The sequence below is a fragment of the Thermobia domestica genome, chromosome 1, assembly GCF_964235325.1.
Source record: "Thermobia domestica chromosome 1, izTheDome1.hap1.1, whole genome shotgun sequence".
Taxonomy (NCBI): Eukaryota; Metazoa; Arthropoda; class Insecta; order Zygentoma; family Lepismatidae; genus Thermobia; species Thermobia domestica.
The window spans coordinates 139,082,468-139,102,673 of record NC_137454.1 but is presented as its reverse complement, the minus strand read 5'-3'; the positions used below and the strand labels follow the sequence as shown (position 1 = coordinate 139,102,673).

General features: G+C 37.6%; 1 protein-coding gene and 1 long non-coding RNA gene across 6 annotated transcripts in view; both read right to left on the bottom strand.

The window, feature by feature from the left end:
* The window catches only part of Chi (LIM domain-binding protein 2 Chi), a 142,390-nt gene extending 137,456 nt beyond the window's left edge, over nucleotides 1-4,934 (bottom strand). For 2 of the 5 annotated variants that reach the window (XM_081763752.1, XM_081763758.1), the window contains exons 1-2: nucleotides 4,447-4,929; nucleotides 7-724 (exon numbers count right to left, since the gene is read on the bottom strand). In XM_081763752.1, coding sequence (XP_081619878.1) covers nucleotides 7-724; nucleotides 4,447-4,522 — 794 coding nt within the window. In that variant the 5' untranslated portion in view covers nucleotides 4,523-4,929. Of the gene's footprint in view, nucleotides 1-6; nucleotides 725-4,446 lie in introns of all 5 variants that reach the window. The other 3 variants (XR_014132105.1, XR_014132104.1, XM_081763749.1) reach the window with 3 other exon arrangements.
* A 7,564-nt stretch (nucleotides 4,935-12,498) lies between these two features.
* LOC145689580 (uncharacterized) overlaps nucleotides 12,499-20,206 on the bottom strand; it is a 41,534-nt gene continuing 33,826 nt past the window's right edge. The window contains exon 4 of the long non-coding RNA XR_014132106.1: nucleotides 12,499-12,815. This is a non-coding gene — a long non-coding RNA (uncharacterized LOC145689580). The remainder of the gene's footprint in view (nucleotides 12,816-20,206) is intronic.

The window sequence follows — 20,206 nt, the reverse complement described above, 5'->3', positions numbered from 1 at the left end:
ACTTACCCCTGATCAAGTCTATCCACAGGATGCCCAGGTATCTGACCTGGCATGATCGCATGAACCGCTCCAGGCATTGGGCCTGGTATGTGTGGTCCTGGCGGTCCACCTCCCGGATGACCAAAAGGTGAGCTGCCTGGAATACCAAATGATGGACCAGAGAAGGGTTGCCCCGATGATGTGAAGTGTGGTGGATGTCCCCCGCCTCCAGGGGGAAAGGAAGGTCCTGTTGTGGGTGTGCTTCCAGCGAAGAGAGGCCCTGAGGAACCAGGTCGATTGAACTGAGGCCCACTAACAGACGGAGAACTGTACGGAACAGAAGTAGGGCCGTTATACAAAGGACCTGAGGAAGGAGGAATAAAACCTGAGGAACTTACAACAGGAGGGCCACTAAAAGAGTTAGGTCCAGAACCTGGCCCAGGAGTGGAAGAACCAGAGGGAGCTGGGGAAGGTGTATATTGTGGGGGACAAGTAGGAGTACCAGCACCTGTAGGAGGCCCTGAATACTGTTGGCTAGAAGGAGAATTGCCTGCAGGTCCCTGGAAGGGAGATGGACCAGAAAAAGAAGGAGCCCCTGAAAAGTTTTGAGGTCCCTGGCTAGATGGTGATGAAAAATTGCTGGATCCTGGGGGTTCCGAGCCCGACGGGGGTCCCTTCCAGGTGCCGGCGGGGTCCTCCAGGGTGGTAGGCAGCGTGGGTCCCGGGACTACACGACGATTACAGCCTGAAAGAAATCGTAATGTAAAAATTATACTTTCCAAATACTATCACACTATACGCACATACTATTAGACACCTATGGCATCAGTTTACAATATGCATTACATTAGTATCAAAATTAAATTCAACTTCTAATTAGATAGGCGTATACCCCGTTTCCCATTTCAACAATTAATAGTTGCGTAATTTTCCCTACCTTACGAGGGAAGATAACGTTTAACACACGATCACAATCTTAATACATTATACATTCATACGCACAACTGTTACAAGACAAACTACGTCTAAGAATATGTATTTCTTGGTTCATGTATGTAGGTAATATGTCAGACTGTGGTAATTTTACAGAAAGTAAACACATACTAGAGTCAGAGCACATAATAGTACTTGTACGTAAAGTTTAAAGCCTACAAATATTCTACAATAAAATAAAATAAATTATGAACTCCTTATTTTCAGCTCAATGTGTGCAGAAACTTTATTTTAATTATTTTATTTTTTTTAAAATCATAAACAAAAATAACAAGTAGTATTTTTTCAATGAGTAAGTTTTCTTTACAAACTCACAGACTAACACCAGTGCGAAGCACGGAGAACTGGATGCTTTAGACGAAAGGAAGGTAGAGTTTATATATAAGCTCCTTTGAATTCAATTGTTTATTTGCTGATAGTAAAAATAATTTAAGGCTATCTGGAAAGAAAATCCAAAATAATAGACAAATTGATAATGAAGAATTATTTGAAATGAGAATGTTGCTTTTATTTTCTACATTCAGGAATTCTGAACATACTAAATACGAAAAAATAGTTTATATTTTTGCATTGTTAAATATCTATTTTCCTTTGAGACCGTCTGGTCTCAAAGAGTGTATATGCTTCTTTAGGGAGAGCTCCGAGAGAAAACACCATAGACTGTTCAAACCAAATAGCCTTTTATTTGATATTCGACATTATACAATACCAGGATCCTAGTAATTCTACATACGTTCCATCTGTAGAAGTTTAGAAATTTGATCATAACTAATTGGTCATAGAAAAGAAGGCCAAAGCAGTGTTTACACAAGACCTTTAGCTTTTTCAATAGCTGAAGAAGTCTTCTCCACAGTTGTAAACAAAACAATGCATTAGGGAAAATATTCTTTGTGAAAGATATGAATATACATAATACAAATAAGGTTCTACCATATAGCTAGTACATAGACGTACATTCCCGTGAAAAATGATAAACAACTGTCCAATCTCCCTTTGTACGATATTTCAAAATTAAACCGCCATTAGCAAGCATACAGGGACAAGTCATTCGCAGCTGTAACAAAATTCTTCCATTCACTGTATTTTATTTTTATTCACATTAATATATTATGTTAATATTTATACAATATAAAATTCCACTAGTGATCAAAATAAAAAAATAAAAAAAAATCTTTGCTTCTTGATAATAATAATAATAATAATAATAATAACTTATTTGTCTCTCTTTAATTAGCTGATTTGACTTATTTAACAATTAAAATGCAGTCTAGATAGAGGGAAAGGAGTTGAAATACAAACTGACTGATACTTCTTTTTAGAATTTACCACTATTTCTCTCAAAAAAACTGATACTATTCTATTGTAATACTCATTTCTGGATCAATAACAACGAATCAAACAGTGACCATAAGGTTTATATTTTGCACAGAACTTCGCAGCACTCAGCCTATGATTACCAGTTTCTCTTTTAGCAGCACTGTATTAACGAACACGCTGAATTCTGATAAACAATGGAAGTTTCAAGAGAATCGGGTTATTTGAGATCTACTTTATACAGGTACATATAAAAATTATGTTGAAATAAGAAGTGAACAGGTGAAGTTCTGCAAAATATATAGTTACAAAGAAAACAGAACTATAAAAGTACGACAGCCCTACGAGTACACTACCTTCCTGATCTCGATTTATATATAGACTTCATAGTGATTCACTAATTAAACATTCCGTTTTTGCATTTGATTCTCAAATATTTTTTTTCGTGATTCCAATTCTTTAAAAAAAACATTATTTACAATCTCAACATATCTTCTGTAAGATTTTATCTTAAAGAGGTTAAAAGCACTGCCATATTGATGAAATAAATATTTAATTGGTTAGTCAGTTGGAGTTTAGGTCCCTTTCAGCACTAAGAGATGTGGACCTATAGCTAAATGCAGAATCCGATCGACATGAGCTCTGACTGGCAACTGAACCTGAGTGTCCCATCCTCAGGGCGCGTACGCTAATTACATAAGTACGAGCAGGCTCAATTTGTTCACATCAAATGTCATAGTTATGTATATAAATAACTGAAGCTCCTCCTACTAATACAAATAAACCATACTGTGTGAGATATGTCAGTATGCGCTTTACTTTTAAGTAGTTCTTTCCCAACTAATTATACCACTAAAATTTGGAACGTACTAAAAGAAACTTTTTTTTCTATCGCAGCATATAATACATTTCAAGCAATATAACCGTTCAGACCACAAATTTGGTCTTACAAACACCACAATAATCTCGCAGAGAGAACATTTTCATCACTCTCGCGAAGTTGTAAATGATGCCGGCTATAAGGATTTTTAAACTAGACCGCCACCATTCTCCCACAGACACGTCACTTTCTGCTCTGACCGTGTCTCTGTATAAAAACAACTGAAATCCTCTACTATAAAACAAACTCGCATTAAAATAGGAAATTTCGAAATATATTAAAACTGTTATGAATGAACACATACCTTGAAAAATATTGAAAATTCCGTTTTACATATTTTTCTCTTTCTAATATACACTAGGTAAATTTTTATGGCAGCGACTCTTCAACCCATCTTACACTGTAACATGTCCTCATCGAAACTCTTTCCACTAAGTCACGCTTCAGAGTTTTTCTTTTCTCTCTCTCTCTTTTTTACTTTCTTTTTCTCTTTTCTACCTCTGTCTCACGAACTGTTTTGTAAAAAAAAAAAAAAAAAAAAAAAAAAAAAAAAAAAAAAACACTAGAATTTATCGTACACAAGTTAGAAAGAAATAATTTCTCAATGTCTACATTTAACAAATAAATAACAGTAAAGAAGGAAAATGTAATATTCTTGGCAAAGATATTTTAGTAAATTACACGGTGTCCTTGAAAAGTTAGAAGTTACATTTCTCATAATAAAAATACATATCAAAACAGTCACTAGGAAAGAAGCTTATTTTTATTGATTTTTGCAATGTGCTTCCATTTTAGAAGCTAACACAGAACTGGCAAATTCTGACTTTTGTGTCTATTTTATAAATTATTTATGTTACATTTTCATTTATCGTTGGCCGTCAAAACATTAAACGCTTCAACTAGACATCCAAGAAACGCTGTGGGTCTTTCACCTGAATCCGTTCTCATGACGTCATAACCAGTTCAGCGTACTCTGAACTATACGTCACGGTTGTAGCTCGCTTCACAAACTTTCATCTCGTCCGAGAGTAAACACTGTATGCTCTTTGTCAAGTGAGCGCTCGGCAAGTTAAAATGAATTATTCGATCACACGAATAATCTACGTGATTTTTGGCTTACATTATCAAATAAACATTAGATAACAATTCTGAATTGTACACTACGAACATAGAGTTTCTGTTGATACGCGCAATGAACACATGGTCTATAAATGCCGGGTGTTTTACACACAAACACTAGGGGGGGAATTTAACACATAAGTTTCGAGTCAAATACTTACTTGCAGCTGATTTCTGCTGTTCTTCGCCTAGTCGTTGTGAACGCACGGGCTCTGCCGCTGAACCGTACTCTACCATAAGGAAGAAAAAATGGTGCTTACTGCAAATCCACTGGAATAGGCCTACTTAAGCCTTTTAACTTTGGGGAAAAGTTAGTTTTCCTGTGTTTTCGTGTTTTAAAAGGGGGAAAATGTCTTCACATGGTTGCACCACAATTCACGGCCACCTTTCCCCCGAGGTGTCGACTGGGTCAACCGATTTTTTTCTTGGGATTCTTGCGAAAGTTCTCCCGTACTCCGCTTGCTGCCATTTTTCCGTCGGAAGCACTGAGGCCATTGTCTCACGGAGTGATTTTTTCCCGGACGAGCTGCTCCATCGTGGAGAGAAGAGTGTCACCCTAAAAATCAATAAAGTCGTCCCGCAACACTACACGGTTATCATTACTCGCCGGCACAATGTAATTGAACGAGGACGCTTCCCTAAATCTCGGCGGGGGCCACTCAGAGAGCATCTGCTACTTTTCTTCCTTCCAGCACTTTGATCCCTCGAGCAATCCTCCTCACTGCCGGCATAACAATCCGCTTTTTCTTTCTTTCTTTTTTATTCTTTTTCCTACGTAAGTACTGCAAAACGATCTCTCGTTTTCTCTAGTAGCTACAGAAAAGCGAGAAGTTCTCGCATCAGGCAGATTCTCAACTACATTAACAATGAGTTTTTCTTTTATAGTGAAAACTGTCGAAGAGAAAAAAAAAGCTTCGTTTTGATGGCTTGAATACCTGTAAAGTTTCCTCACTATTGAGAGACCAGCAATTTAACAGGCGAGAAGTATGTGCGATGTTTACTGTCTGATAACACAATAATATCGCTAAGAAGGCACAGTTAACTAACTGTAACTAGTTACAAATACATGACTTCATCTTGTTCACTGCTTACGTACATCAGTGTATAAGGTGCCCTGCCAACTTCTGCCGACAGAAGATGCGAAGTAAAAGAACGTGTGATATTTTGAAAACAGTTCAGTATTCCTTCAGCTGTTTGAAACGAGTACTTATGCATTATTAATTCACTCGACATATATATTCTCCATTACTTATTGACCACTTACTACTTTTCATTCATTTTCTAAACGCGCGACAATTATATGTACAGTCATGTTCAAAAAAAGTTTATTGTTCACTCTTGTTTTGAAGGATCTGTTTTCGTACCATTACAACAATCATGAATGTTTTTTTAATATTTCCTTCAACCCTTCAATAAGAATAAGTACTTGTTTTCAATTCTTTTGAATATGTTTATAATAAATATTTATTTATTTACAAAATTCCAGATACGGTCAAATCAATTTTACACTGGCAACATGTACAATATTAACAATAAAAGGAAGGAAATTTTTGTAAGTCAGCAAGAGCCTTCTTATTAATAGTAAAGGCTCCCTCTCAACATCCGCCTCGTAATATTGAGGTCAGGAAGACAGGATATTCGAATTCCATGTCTTGTGGTTATAAAAAGAGAACATTATCCACTTTCTACGCATTTGAAAAAGTTTAAATGAAATTTCATTCCTTTCTTTTCTGAACCAATGTTTTTGATTTGGTTTTAGCATCCTTTTCTGCAGTGAGTCTATATGAGACGTGGACCTACAGCTTTAACGTGGAATCTGAACCACATGAGCTCCTGCTGCGAATCGAACCCGCATATGCTAACGCTTAGCCACGAGAGAATTCACATCATCAATGAAAGCAAACTGTAACACACAACTTTCTTTATCCTTTTTTCTTCAAATGTTCCTTACTCCTGTTACGATGAAATGCAATAAATAGATGGTTGATCAAAAATGTTTCATAAGTAAAGGTATTGTCTATGCTGGTGAAGATTAGAAGAAATAAAAACAACACGCTATGGTTATATCTGGGGCTACAATGAGCAATCTTATTTGTAAAGTAAATGTCATAATTTATACGTATTAGTTTATATTTCTATATGGTTTTTACTTTAAAAAACAATGATTATAATGTAACAAGAATACGTAAGGTTATATATATATATTACGTTTCGACTCTACATTATATTTGAGATAAATATACAGGGTGTTTCAAAACAACGCCGACAACGTTTGGCAGCTGATTCCTGGCACCAAGATAAGACAGAAAGTATAGACCAACCAGGATGCACAAATGCTTCCTTTCGGAGTTATAAGATGCCGAAAACGTGAAAAAATGAAATTTAAAGGTCCATAGCTCCAATACCATGGGATCTACAGTAGTCGGGTTAAGACTTCACATAGGAACTAGTATGTGCCCTATCCAAATATCCATATTTCAGAATCCTGCGGTACTTTCGCAACAATTTTTATAGAAGTAGTTGATGAGTACTTCATATTATATGCACGTGTCCAAACCCCTTCTATAAAAATTGTTGCGTGAGTATCTTAAGATTCTAAAAGAATTTTTGGATAGGGCACGTCATATTTCCTAAGTGAAGTCTTGATCTGACTACGATAGGTCCCACAGTTTTGGAGCCACGGAACTTTAAAGTTCATTTTTTCATGTTTTTGGCAGCCTATAACTCCGAAAGGGAGCACTTGTGCACCCAGGTTGGTCTATACTTTTTGTCTTATCTTGGTCTCAGGAATCACCTCCCAAACGTTGTCGGTGTTGTTTTGAAACACCCTGTATATAATTAATCAAGTAATGGTTGTTATGCCTAATACTTCATAAATGGATCAAATCTTCATAGGCACAGTTCAAATTCAAATAAACCTAACAACTCCAAGGATAGTTGTACTATACAACACGACAGTTCCACGTACAATGTATGACACACAAAACCGAAAAACAAAGCAAGACCGGTAAAGTCAGAGAAGTAATACTCTGGTTGTAAGCAATGATAAGCAACAAGAATTCAACCTTACCAATTGATTCATGCAAATATTGATGCGTACTTTTCAAAAAATCAAAAAGACGTCTCCTTCCCATTCCTTGCCACGAGTATCTCCTTCCCACGAGTATCATTCTAGTTTACTCGTGCTGTAAACTGATAAAAATCCGCAGCATTATCTTGTAGTGGCACTTTAAGGTAATGGTATCCAACCGACGTGTCGCGCAATTTTAAAGAGTGTGTCACGAAATTTCAGAATTTAAAAATCATGAAGCATTTAAAAAGAAGTTAAAATCACTTTTGAGACAAATTGCATCAATCAACGCCTCCAACGGCAGCAACAATACTTAGTAATACATAGAGTCATTAATTTACAGAAACTTTCACTACAATTATTTATATTGACATAGTTTTATTAATTGAAAATAAAAAAAGTGTGTTACTATGTCGTGGACATTCAGATAAGTGTCATCAGTCAAAGAAGGTTGGAAACCACTGCTCTACGGAAATATAACCCGATAGCACACAAACCTAACGCAAACTTTAACTCTTTACTTGCCAATTGAGCTGGGAAAAAAGAAAGAAAGAACATATTTACGATAATTGTTTCAATTCTATGGATTTCAACAACAAAATAAAGTATAATTTCATGAATCCTCCTTCCGTCTTCTTACGCTACATCAAGACTATGAAACCGGATTCGAACCACTATGCAGGTTCGTATCTGAGCAGTGACGGTCCTAGCTTTAATTTCTTAGGAGAGTAAACAGAGGAGCAGATATTTGGGAGGAGGGGCTATTTTTTAAGTATCCCGAAAAGGATTGTCTTGTATTACTTGATTACAGATCATATCTAGAGAAGTAGAGATTGCCACTGAGGGCGCTCGCTTCTCTTTGCCCTTCTGGCGTTGTCACTGCGTCTGACAAGTAAACCTTACGTTTGGGTGAATCGAGTTGCTGACTGAGACACATATGAGAAAGTAGTACTAAATTTGGTAAGTATTTCAGTGAAGTTGTAGGTGCGAAGCTCCAGGGGATTAGAAGATACAGCTACCAGAACATCACATGGAAGTACAGAATAGTCTTCATACAGTTCGAGGCAAAAGCTCTGTAAGACCTCTTGTAACGACAAAAGGTGAATAACAAATATATGGGTACATATTAGGACTAGGGGGAAGTCATATAGTGAGGATATACCTGACGGCGGTCATCTTGAAATCCGCCATTTTGAATTAAGGTTAAGTTTTTAAAATAGGAATAGGGTCATGTGACACATGATTTAAGGCACAAATTTAATCAGAAGAACAATGGTGACGTTAATTTTGATTTACGCGCAATTGGTAAAAAGTTACAGGGAAATTAAATATTGTTGCAGCATATGTATTAGTCCTTTACCCCACCTTGTAAATTTGGTGTTAATGATAATAAATAAAAAGCAGGTGGATAAATACTAGGTCTATGGTAAGAGTTGCCTTGATGGCGGCCATGTTCAAATCCGCCATTTTGAATCAGACAAAGGTTTTAAACAAAACGCAGAACTGTGACACCTTATTAATAGCAAATTTTACCATAACTCCAAAGGTATAACCATTTTTGCTTTATCATTAACCAGCACAAAATTAAATGGATCGCTCCTTACGACTACTGCTTTGACGGAATTGTTAACGAGAAATGTTTGAAGTCTAACTCGATTGCTTCTGTCTTAAAGCAGAAATCTAAAAAAAAAAAAAAAAAAAAAAAAAAAAAAAAAAAAAAAAAGTTAAATAATACTCGGTGGACTGAATGTTTGTGCACAATTTCAATCTTCTAGGTGCAAAATTAAGCTCGCCAAAAAAAAAAAAAAAAAAAAGTCTCATATTCCCCTATACAGAAGTATATTTTGATAAAAATTCCCTGACACATCCCTAATTACCCTAGGGTCATGTTTCGCTCATCATTCTCTTCAGAATAGAACTGCCTTTCAAACGGCATGACTCACGTGTCTCCATCATGTATCTAAGGCGGGAAAATCCCAAAATAGGGATTTTTTGGTCTAAATATCCCTTTTTTCAACTTTTAGCCCCTCTGGACCCCCCCCTTGTTTTAACCCAGAGATCTGAAAAAATCTGATAAATACTACTAGGTGGGCTGAATGTTTATGCACAATTTCAATCTTCTAGGTGCAAAAGTAAGCCCACCAAAATATATATATATATATACTGACAATGTACCATATTCCCGTATACAGAAGGATATTTTGTAAAAATTCCCTAAGACATCCCTAATTACCCTAGGATCATGGTTTGCACATCATTTTCTTCAGAATAGAACTGCCTTTCAGGCGGTACCATTCACATGTCTCCATCATGTATCTAAGGCGGGAAAACCCCGAAGAAAGGGATTTTTTGGTAAAAATATTCCTTTTTTCCAACTGTTTCGTGTGCTAGTAATGTCGATAGTTTAAACACGAGAAGGGCCTAGTTTTTAGGTGGTACGAGCTTTCCTTTATCTGAAACGTTTTTAGTAATACTTAACTCTTTTCATTCTTTTCATAGGGATAACAATTAGTGTTTTGTACTAAGTGTATGCCTATACTTTAAAGAGAAACACGCGGTTCATCTTTTTTTTACCCAACAGATAATTAATAAATTGAAATTTAATAAATTTAGGTGTGTTAGAGACTTGCACGGGCCGAATTTTTCGGCCCGAGCCCAATCCAGCCCGAATGTACCTAGGCCCGGCCCAGTCCGGGCCCGAAAAGTTTTGGAGATTTTCGGCCCAAGCCCGGCCCGCCCCGATAAGTTTTTAAAATTCTTGGCCCAAGCCTGGGCCCGATAATTTTTTTTAAAAAATTTAGCTCGAGCCCCAATCTTTCTCAAAATTTAGTATTAAACTTAATCTAACCCTCAGAAACATTTTCTAAACTCTGGTTCACAACCTGACGCTTGCCTCCCGAATGGTATCATTGCCTCCTAGAACTTTGCCTGTCATCGAGAGAACAAAAACTCCATTTCCTGTAACAAAAATCTAACTTAATTGATTTTTGGCATAAAGTGAAGATGGCAATGTTGTTTAGCGACAAGCAAAACTTTCCCACCCGTTCTTGTCATATTTTGGGTTCAGTGAAGGTCAAAGTCAGAGCTCAATTTACCGTACAATGCCTGCAATCCTCTATAGTGAAAGTGGAACCGCTAAGCAACACAAACTGTAAATAGCTATTGCATTCTTTGTAACATTTTTCACGGGCACACTTCTTCAACGGTTGGCTTTATTCCAATTATCGTTTAACGAAAGTCAATAATATTAAAGAATTGCAATTAATCGGCCCCAGACCGGCCCAACCTGAAGAGAAATCAGTGTCGGCCAGCCCAAGCTCGGCCCGGCCCAAAGAAATAACAGAGTCGGCCCGCGGGCTGGGTCGGTCTGTGTGCTTCCCAGTCGCAACGTGCCGTTTTATTCTAACGTCCATATCTATTATCATTTCAGGAAAGTATCTGCAGCGTCAGAGACCTACATCCTACGTCTCTAAGCAAGCAAGTTTTGTTTACTAGGTGACAGCAGCTGAGCCACAGTGTCTGAACGTGTTTCTGATACTGCCCGGGGACATAATATTTTCAGTTTAAGAGAAAGTGTAATTGTAAAATTCCTCCCGCAGCTGCACGTTGTACCACTCTGTTCCGAAAAGTCATACAATTACACGCGAGCATTTTCGTATACTTCTGGATACAGAATTTTTGCCAAAATTGACTGAGAAACGACAACAAATGGCAAATGGCAATTTTATCCTCAGCATGGACAATGTACCGCCACATCGTGCTTAATGTTGTGACCTCATTCTTGGCTGACCACGGTAGAGACCTGCACGGGCCGAATTTTTCGGCCCGAGCCCAATCCAGCCCGAACGTACCTAGGCCCGGCCCAGCCCGGGCCCGAAAAGTTTTGGAGATTTTCGGCCCGAGCCCGGCCCGGCCCGATAAGTTTTTCAAAATTCTTCGCCCAAGCCCGGCCCGGGCCCGATAAATTTTAAAAGTTTTTGGCCCGACCCCGGCCCGATAAATTTTTTTAAAAATTAGCTCGAGCCCCAATCTTTCTCAAAATTTAGTACTAAATTTGACCGAACCCTCAGAAACATTTTCTAAACTTTGGTTCACAACCTGACGCTTGCCTTCCGAATGGTACCATTGCCTCCTAGAACTTTGCCTGTCATCGAGAGAACAAAAACTCCATACCCTGTAACAAAAATCTAACCTTATTGATTTTTAGCATAGAGTGAAGATGGCAATATTGTTTAGCGACAGGCAAAACATTCCCACCCCTTCTTTTTATATTTTGAGTTCAGTAAAGGTCAAGGTCAGAGCTCAATTTACCGCATGATGCCTGCAATCCTCTATAGTGGAAGTGGAGCCGCTAAGCAACATAAAATGTAAATAGCTATTGCATTCCTTGTAACATTTTTCACGGACACACTTCTTTAACGTTTGGCTTTATTTCAATTATCGTTTAACGAAAGTCAATAATTATTAAAAAATTGCAATTGATCGGCCCCAGCCCGGCCCGACCTGAAGAGAAATCAGTGTCGGCCAGCCCAAGCCCGGCCCGGCCCAAAGAAATAACAGTGTCGGCCCGCCCAAGCCCGGCCCGGCCCAAAGAAATAGCAGAGTCGGCCCGCCCAAGCCCGGCCCGCGGGCCGGGCCGGGCTTCGGGCCTCGGGCTAGGCCCGGCCCGTGCAGGTCTCTAGACCACGGTACTGAACTTCTGCCACACCCACCCTACCGATCAAATTTAACCCCGAGTGACTTCTAGTTGTTTCCAAACCTCACGGATTCTCTTCGTACACGACATTTTGCCACTAGATCATCCTTGGGAAGTGCTATTTTCCAGTATCTGAAACATAGGGCCTATTCCCAAAGATAACTATGGCAATGCTACACAAAACGATGGCAACGTGTGTCAATAATCTCTCAAAAGTTTGTTGAGAAATAGGTAGATTAATTCTCTATATTTCCTTGTTCTTGGAAATTAGAACGAAACGCATTACTTTTGATATGTACCTCGTATAATGGAAACTCCTGAAGCAGAAACCTCGAAAGATTTTATATAATTCTATTTATTTATTTATTTATTTTAATTATGTACCTTTTATTACATATTGTTGATAAAATAATTATAGATTTATTTATTTATTTATTCTACTTTTGACCATTGTTTGATTGGAAACACTACAATATTTCGCACAATATAAGTAATTTTACTGAATATATTTTACAAGTTTTATTAGAAAATACCCTACTCCGTAACAAAAGTTCTCAAACAAGCATTCACAATGGTATTTAATTGCTATTCGTAAGTATTATTCAAGTAATTCTAAAAGTTTTGAGCCCGCCATGAGTCCCTGAAATACTTCTCCAAAAGGAAATAAACGTCTGCATCCATCCAAGCTGCTTGCTACCGGAGCTGTCTTGTACATCCCTGGTTTCCAGCAATGTAAACTTTTAACTGGTGGGTGGGTTGGTTGCCTGGGAAATACATACAGTATATACTGATCATGTTAAGATGTTAATTACTTCAGTATTTCGCTATTAACTTTTTGTATCAATTAGCTGCATTATTTGACGAGTTTCAGTATTTGCCTTACTTAGTCGATTATTACCAGTTAATAAGTCGTATTCCTTCAAAATGCTCTCCACGTATTGGGGAAAAAATAGCTAACCGAAATTAAAAGCACAGCAAAAGGGCGAAAAAATTGATTACCAATTTTGTCCTCACTGCGGGGCCGAAGTCTTTTGCATACGTATTTCTGCCTTCACGGAGCCGATCCGAACCTTCCTACTAAAATCACCGCGCAATGTTGTCGCGTTTCTTTTTCAGCTACCTGAACGGTTTCGCTTCCGAAGAAATACACACACACGGGAGAAATACGGCAACCACGCTGCAAGAGAGCGACCAGTGACACACAGTGACGAACATTGGTGTCAACTCATGTAAAAAATCTCTACTTGCCTTTTATTTTACTTCTTTATTCACATTTTAGGTCTAAAAGAACTTCGATCATTCATGTGGTGGGGGAGAGGAAAAACACGATATAAGTTGACTGCAAATTGGTTTGTGTAAGTATTCTCTTGAATAGTGTCCGGCTTTATACACGTGGTGGGTCAAATGTTAGCACAATACGCATATAAATACACACACCACCACGTGACTGCTTCGCTCTTCTTCGTCAATGTCACGTAGCACAAAGGCCGTGTGTTTGCCCTTGACCACACGACCTTCGACAAGTGCGGTCTGTCGGTATAGTTTATAGTCAAGAGAAGTAGGTTTCAAGACCCAAAAGTAGTTCTTTGTCAGTCTTGTTGAAAAACAAGTTCATAAACAGAAAAAGACACCGGGTACGTTACTTAATATACATTTTTTTTCTGTCAGATTTGATGGTAGGAAAAATAATTTCTCTTTTGACTTAATATGAAGCTAAAAATTTGTAAATGAACTGTTAAAATAATAATTAATATATATGAGAGAAATTACAATTCTAAATACCATATTAATATGCACAATACATCAAGAAGAAAGTTCTTTGCGCCTTTTACTGTAATGAATTTGTCATTTTTATATAGGGCCTACGTCATCCTACCATGCAGAATGGCATGTTCCAGCACTTTGGACGTTTACAAGTAGTAACTGCCGAAAGCAATTATCGAAAAATTGAAAGTTTTTGTTCGTAAAATATTAATGTTACTATTTTACTTTCATTCATTTATAAACGTAACAAACTCACTTTATTTTTCCTCACTTATCTCCTAGTTTCAACATCAAACCTAACTTCCTTTGTCAGATGATAACGTCCAACACACACACACACACATATATATATATATATATATATATATATATATATATATATATATATATGTGTGTGTGTGTGTGTGTGTGTGTGTGTGTGTGTGCATATGCGTGTCCTGCTCATACCAAAGCAACACACACAAGGTCAAGTCTTGCGTTGTTGGACTGTGGTACCGGTCCACTACTTGTTCAATACTTGTTAGGATCATTCTTTTCCGCTCTTCCCCGCCTTCCATGTAACGCTTGCAAACAACGCGTCTAAAATAAAACATTAAAAAAGCGAAAAGTTCCTTTTTTCTGACTCCTCTTGGACAACAACGGTTGGCAGCACTGGCGACGAGCTGCTAAAGCAAGTGAGAGAAAAATCCTGGCGGCTCCAACGGCATCGGATCGGCACACGCGCGCACAAACAGCGAAACTGGTGATCACCAGGGGGCAAGCGGTAATGGGACTCCGTTCGCTATCGATCGGCTCTCATTCCATGGTCAATTACATCATCGAGGTGATTAGGTGACCATCCCCACCCACCCGCCTAGGAAAAAAGTAATAAAAAGTGACCATACTTGCGTTCTACTAAAACAAAGTCATCCCGTCAACTATTACCCACCTTCTCTGAAAGACAAAATATCAAGGTCACTTGGCCGTAACTCTACCACCACCTTGCTATGGTAACACCAATTAACCTACGGCCTCACGAAACTCACTCACAAAACCGCACGCGAAGTCCCTAATGGGCGCTGTCTGTCCGCAAAATTACCATCCACTTACTGTGTTGAAATGCATATATCCTCTCTGCCACTCACTAATGCTTTAGACAAATTGATTTTTTAAATAAATATATTCAGTGTCTTATGGAAAAAACTTTCAGCGTTCCTTTTTTTTTTTTCATTATTGTTATTACTATTGAATATGTCACATATAAGTACGACTGCAAAAACAGATCAGCTGATATAGACATGAAATTGAGAAATAATGCATTTTCTCCTCACAATTATTTAATTTTTTATTTACTTATTTAATGTATACTCGCATAAATTACACCTAGTTGCAAGATGAGGCCTCAAATAAGTAATTAGCATGTACCTGTATTTATCTCATATTCACAAAACACGATGAACGAACTATGACAATTATTTATTTTCATAGTGATCTACGGCTTTAAAATTATCCACTACGAAATAATATGCGTTTAGTGGACAGGAATGGTCTCCTATAATCTCTCCTGGAAGGGGCTGGAGGGGGGAGAGAAAGAGAGAGATTACCATCATTTTAATTATTCTACAGTACTTTACACTTAGCCTTCTATAAAGACAAAATTTAAGCAATATTAAAAAAAACTGCACTAGGAGATTTGTTCATCAAGTATGTGAACGTAAATTAATTAATCATTTAGGTATAAAATCGTCACAAGCTATAATGTCCTGTAGGTTGACATATTGTTCATTTGGAGTTCACTGTCCGGTTCAGCAGCGAGACTGTGGGACGTGGACCAACAGCTTAACACGGGATTCGAACTACAAATGCAGACGGTAAGTTCGGATCAAGAGGCAGGATTCTTTGGGGAAGGCAGGGGAGCTAAATGCCCCGTGAGTTTGAGAAACATGCTTTTCAGTAAGTTGTACGGGGAGGGACCCAAAAGAAATCTGATAAAGCGTGCGGCAGTTTCTATTCATAGGTTAACGTTTGATTGTAATATTGTTTTTCTCAACTGTTCTCCTTTGCCGCCTACGAAACCGTTATTGCAGATTTAAAGGAACAAAGAGTGTGTTTGAAATTTTGCTTCCGGCTTGAAAAATCGGCAACAGAAGCTTACTACATGGTTCAACAGGCTTTCATGAAGGATGTTATAAGCCGTACACAACTTTTCGAATGATTTCGGTTCTTTAAATGCGGTTAGATGAGTGTTGAAGATCATACTCGTTCTGGACGCCCTTCATCATCTCGAAACGACGAACTTTCAGAAGAGACAGGAGTAAGTTGGAACGTGCGCCAGCGGATTATTACTAAGAATTTAAAAATGAGACGTGTTGGTGTTCCCACTAACAAGGAGAAAGGAGACGTTGGTAAATGAATTTCGGGGCCATTTTTTTGCAAGGTAATAGTACATTTAAAGTGTTCATATTTCAAACTGGGAGAGCGCAATGGCCTAATTTAGCAGAGAAAAAGCGTCTTAAAGTTTTCGACTCGCCGCATATGTCGTACGTTGCGCAAATTTATCAAGTGACGGCATGGCAGAATCAGTAGCATCTGTAACTCACGTGCGAAGGGTCCCGGGCTTGTTCCCGCTGGAGCCACCTTTTTTGTTTTTTGCTTGTTTTTTGCTTCAACCAATAAAGTAGCCACTTTTAGCTACAAGTAAAACATTCATTCACCATATGTTTATAATGAATTAAAACAATAGAAATATTCAAATCAGTTGTAAAATCTTTCAATGTTCCATGTTAACTAGCAACGAAATGTAATCTATTTCGTAAATATATTGATATCACGAGTTATATTATCGTTACCACAGTCGTTGTGTAAAAAATGTTCTTGACGCTTCGTGTCTACATCTGTTGACAGTGTGTGTATTACAAGCACTAGCACAAATAGCACGGAGATGAGGGGGACATGTCCCCTCCAATCTTGGAACTGAGGGACTGTCTCCCCAATAATCCTATTTGAAATGTGTTTTGTGTTTTTTGGGGAGAAATGTGATGATTTGTGTCCGATTGCCACAAATGAAAATGAGATGAAATTGATATTCCCCCAGAATAAGCCCCAAATCTGCCCGCCTCTCGATGTTGAAGACAACTCAGCTCCCCTGATCCTTCACAGTATTGTTTTTCAACTTAATAAATATTTTGAACATCGCTTTAAAAAATATGGGAACGGACATACCCGTCCTTTCCCCCAATGTTGGAGACAGATTTTTGCCGTTTATTACGAGGGGAATAAGGGGAAATCTCCTTTGGTTATAGTAACATCCAGTATTACCAAAGGGGATTTCCTGCTCATCCCCCTTGTAATTCTCACACTCAACAGATGTAGACACGAGGCGTCAAGAACATTTTTTACACAACGATTGTGGTAACCATAATATAACTCGTGATATTAATATATTTACGAAATAATTACATTTCGTTGCTAGTTAACATGGAACATTGAAAGGTTTTACAACTGATTTGAATATTTCTGAAAGTTTTAAGACGTTTGCTGCGGGATGCTCGGAGCAAACGCCCGGAACTCTTGGTGAACATGTGACTGGCTCCTTCACCTTGACACCGCCCCCGTACACACAGCCTTGTCTGAACCGCTATTTGGAATCTCAGGGTTGAACTATCGTTCCCCAACCTCTGTATTCGCCAGACTTAGCCCCGTGCGACTTTTTCTGTTCCCGAGAATTAAAAAACAAACTTAGAATGGAAGTATTTTGATGATGTCAAAACTATCAAAAGACCAGTTTATTTTGGGTCCCCATCGTATATTAAAATATTAAGAAAAAAGCGTGAAACTTACCATGGGCGCCCGAAGGGTGGGCAAGGTGTGTCCCGGGCCCCCTGGCTCACGAAAATGTATACGTAAGACAGCAACCATGGAGATAGCTCCATAGAAACTTTTCTTCATGTTCCTCTGTCTGTTACTGGAAAGTTTGGAGGAATGAGAAAGTGGGAGGAAAACTGAGCAAACATAAGAACATGTTCTCCACAAACTCACATGGAATGGAATTAAACAAGGGATTCTATGCCACAAAATTAAGCGATCTATCACTGAGTCACCGTACCCTATTTCCACTATTAAAATCTTACCGTTTGATACAATAGTTTGGCCATGGAGAGAATCCAAACTTAACTGATCGTTTGGGTTCGGCCACACTACATGCAGTTCCCCAGATATATGGCCTACAAGAAAATTTTTAATTAAAATATATTGGATATTTTGATCCAAAAATGTTAACTTATTATTCAGTATTGCAAGCTAAGGGCGCTACAGTATCACAAACAACCGAATTTTGGTGATTATACAATAACGCACGTGAGACAGATAGAACAATGTATATACAAAGTACTCCTAGTGTCTGATACTATGAAACTTGATATATCGGATTTCGAATTAATACGAACAATATTACAAGGAACTGAAAATATGACTTGAATATGACAAAATATTTCAAAAGCCTTTATTTGGAAAAGCTGCTTAGATAAATCTACAAATCTACTCTTCAACTGCATAATGGTTTTCAATAAATATCAAGATCATAATACCGTTTACGGCAATTTGATATCTCAAACCGTTCTGAAGATATAGTAAAAACTGTTAAAGATTGCAAGACGGCTTAAAATTAGTAATTCCACGAACTTGTTGGACTTATACCCACTAAAAAGTATTATTGTAATGTTATAGAAGCTACGTATATTTAAAAGTTGTTTTAAAAAGCTCCTACAAATACAGCTATTTCAAGCAATTAAAATTTACCATTTTTTCCTATCTCCTGAATGGTTTGAAATAACGAATTGCTATAAACAACATTATGATATTTATGTGTATTGAAAACCATCTACGCAATTAGAAGTATTATTTAATATTTTTTCGAAATTATTAACATTTTTTTCGTCGGTGTTTGGGATGCTGTAACGTCTTTAGTTTGCAACAATGTATGGCAAGTGTGCTGACGTAAGGTTTCGTTTTATATTTGGATTGGAAATGTATAACCTGACGCAGTGTCATTTGAGAAAACAACTTCATGTTGAGTTGGTAACACCGTTAATTCGTGGTATCACAGTTAATTCGTGCCACAAAGTTAATATCTGCCTGCCTATATTTGCATTGTACAATTTTTTTTTTTTTTTTAACTTCAGACGACAAAATATCTGGAGAAACAAGTATCGACGGGGGAAAAAAGTTCATTTTGGAGGGGTAAATTCACCTGTGATAAAATTAGACCCCGTGGGGATGGGGCAACTTAAAAAATTTACATAAGCCTTCACTTTTTATTGCAGGTTAGGATTCTACAGGAAAAGTACGTAAATTTTGTTCGGAACATTTTTCTCGATTCGTGATAGATGGCACTGTAATCAGTGAAAAGTAGTTTCACTAAGGTTTCTTCAATTGCGAGCCACCACGTTTAAATGCAGAATAAATCTGCGATAACAATATACATATTATGTACTAGAGGTCTTCTCGACTCCTGATAGGTAGCATGAAAGATTGCTCTGCATTCGACGTGAATTCAGATAAGTTCAAATGTGGCAGTGCAATTAGGCAATATATGTAACAATAAATTGTCACGTGTTCGAAAAATTAGCTTCTAAAGGGAGACATTTTCTACAATATTTTTATTTTCCATTTTGTATTTATAAAATGCCAAAAATGCGGGCACAGTTGTACAGTTTACAATAAATTTTTAAACCTTGGGTTCAGCTAGGTTATCATTTTATTTCGATTCAAATACACGTTTAAAGGGAGAAGGGGAGGGAAATTCAAATATTTTACATTAACATTCTTCCCATGAGAAAAACAGGCATTTCAGCTACATACAACGAGAGAGGAAAGTAGATGGACATTAAAATGAAAACATTTATTTTGAGATTACATTTACAATTATATTTACTAATACAATTCAATTTTGATAAACGATTATTACAAATTAAATTTTACTATATACTAGCCGAAGTGCCAACTTCGCGTGGTTTATAATAAATCTTTGAAAGTAAAGAAATGCGTGACATACAACGACGAGCAATACCTTCGGGATTGCCCCTATCAATTCTCGGATTAGCTTATATGTCCGTTCTTAGCACGGGAAGAATAAGATCAGTGCAAAAGAATACAAAGATTTGAGAGTATGCAACTTGGTACACACGGTTTGGCTGCGTACTTCATATGCACTATGGTTCACTGTACATATGCGTACGTTACTTTTTCAGACGGTCAATTTCACATGTCGAAAATTTAAAAAAAAACAAACGTCGTACGCCATCAGATTTGGTGAATATACATCTGTGTACAAAATTTGGTCTTTTTTATGCGAAAATGTGATGATAGACAGACACACATACAAATTCAGATAATGAAAGTACTTCTGCCGTTT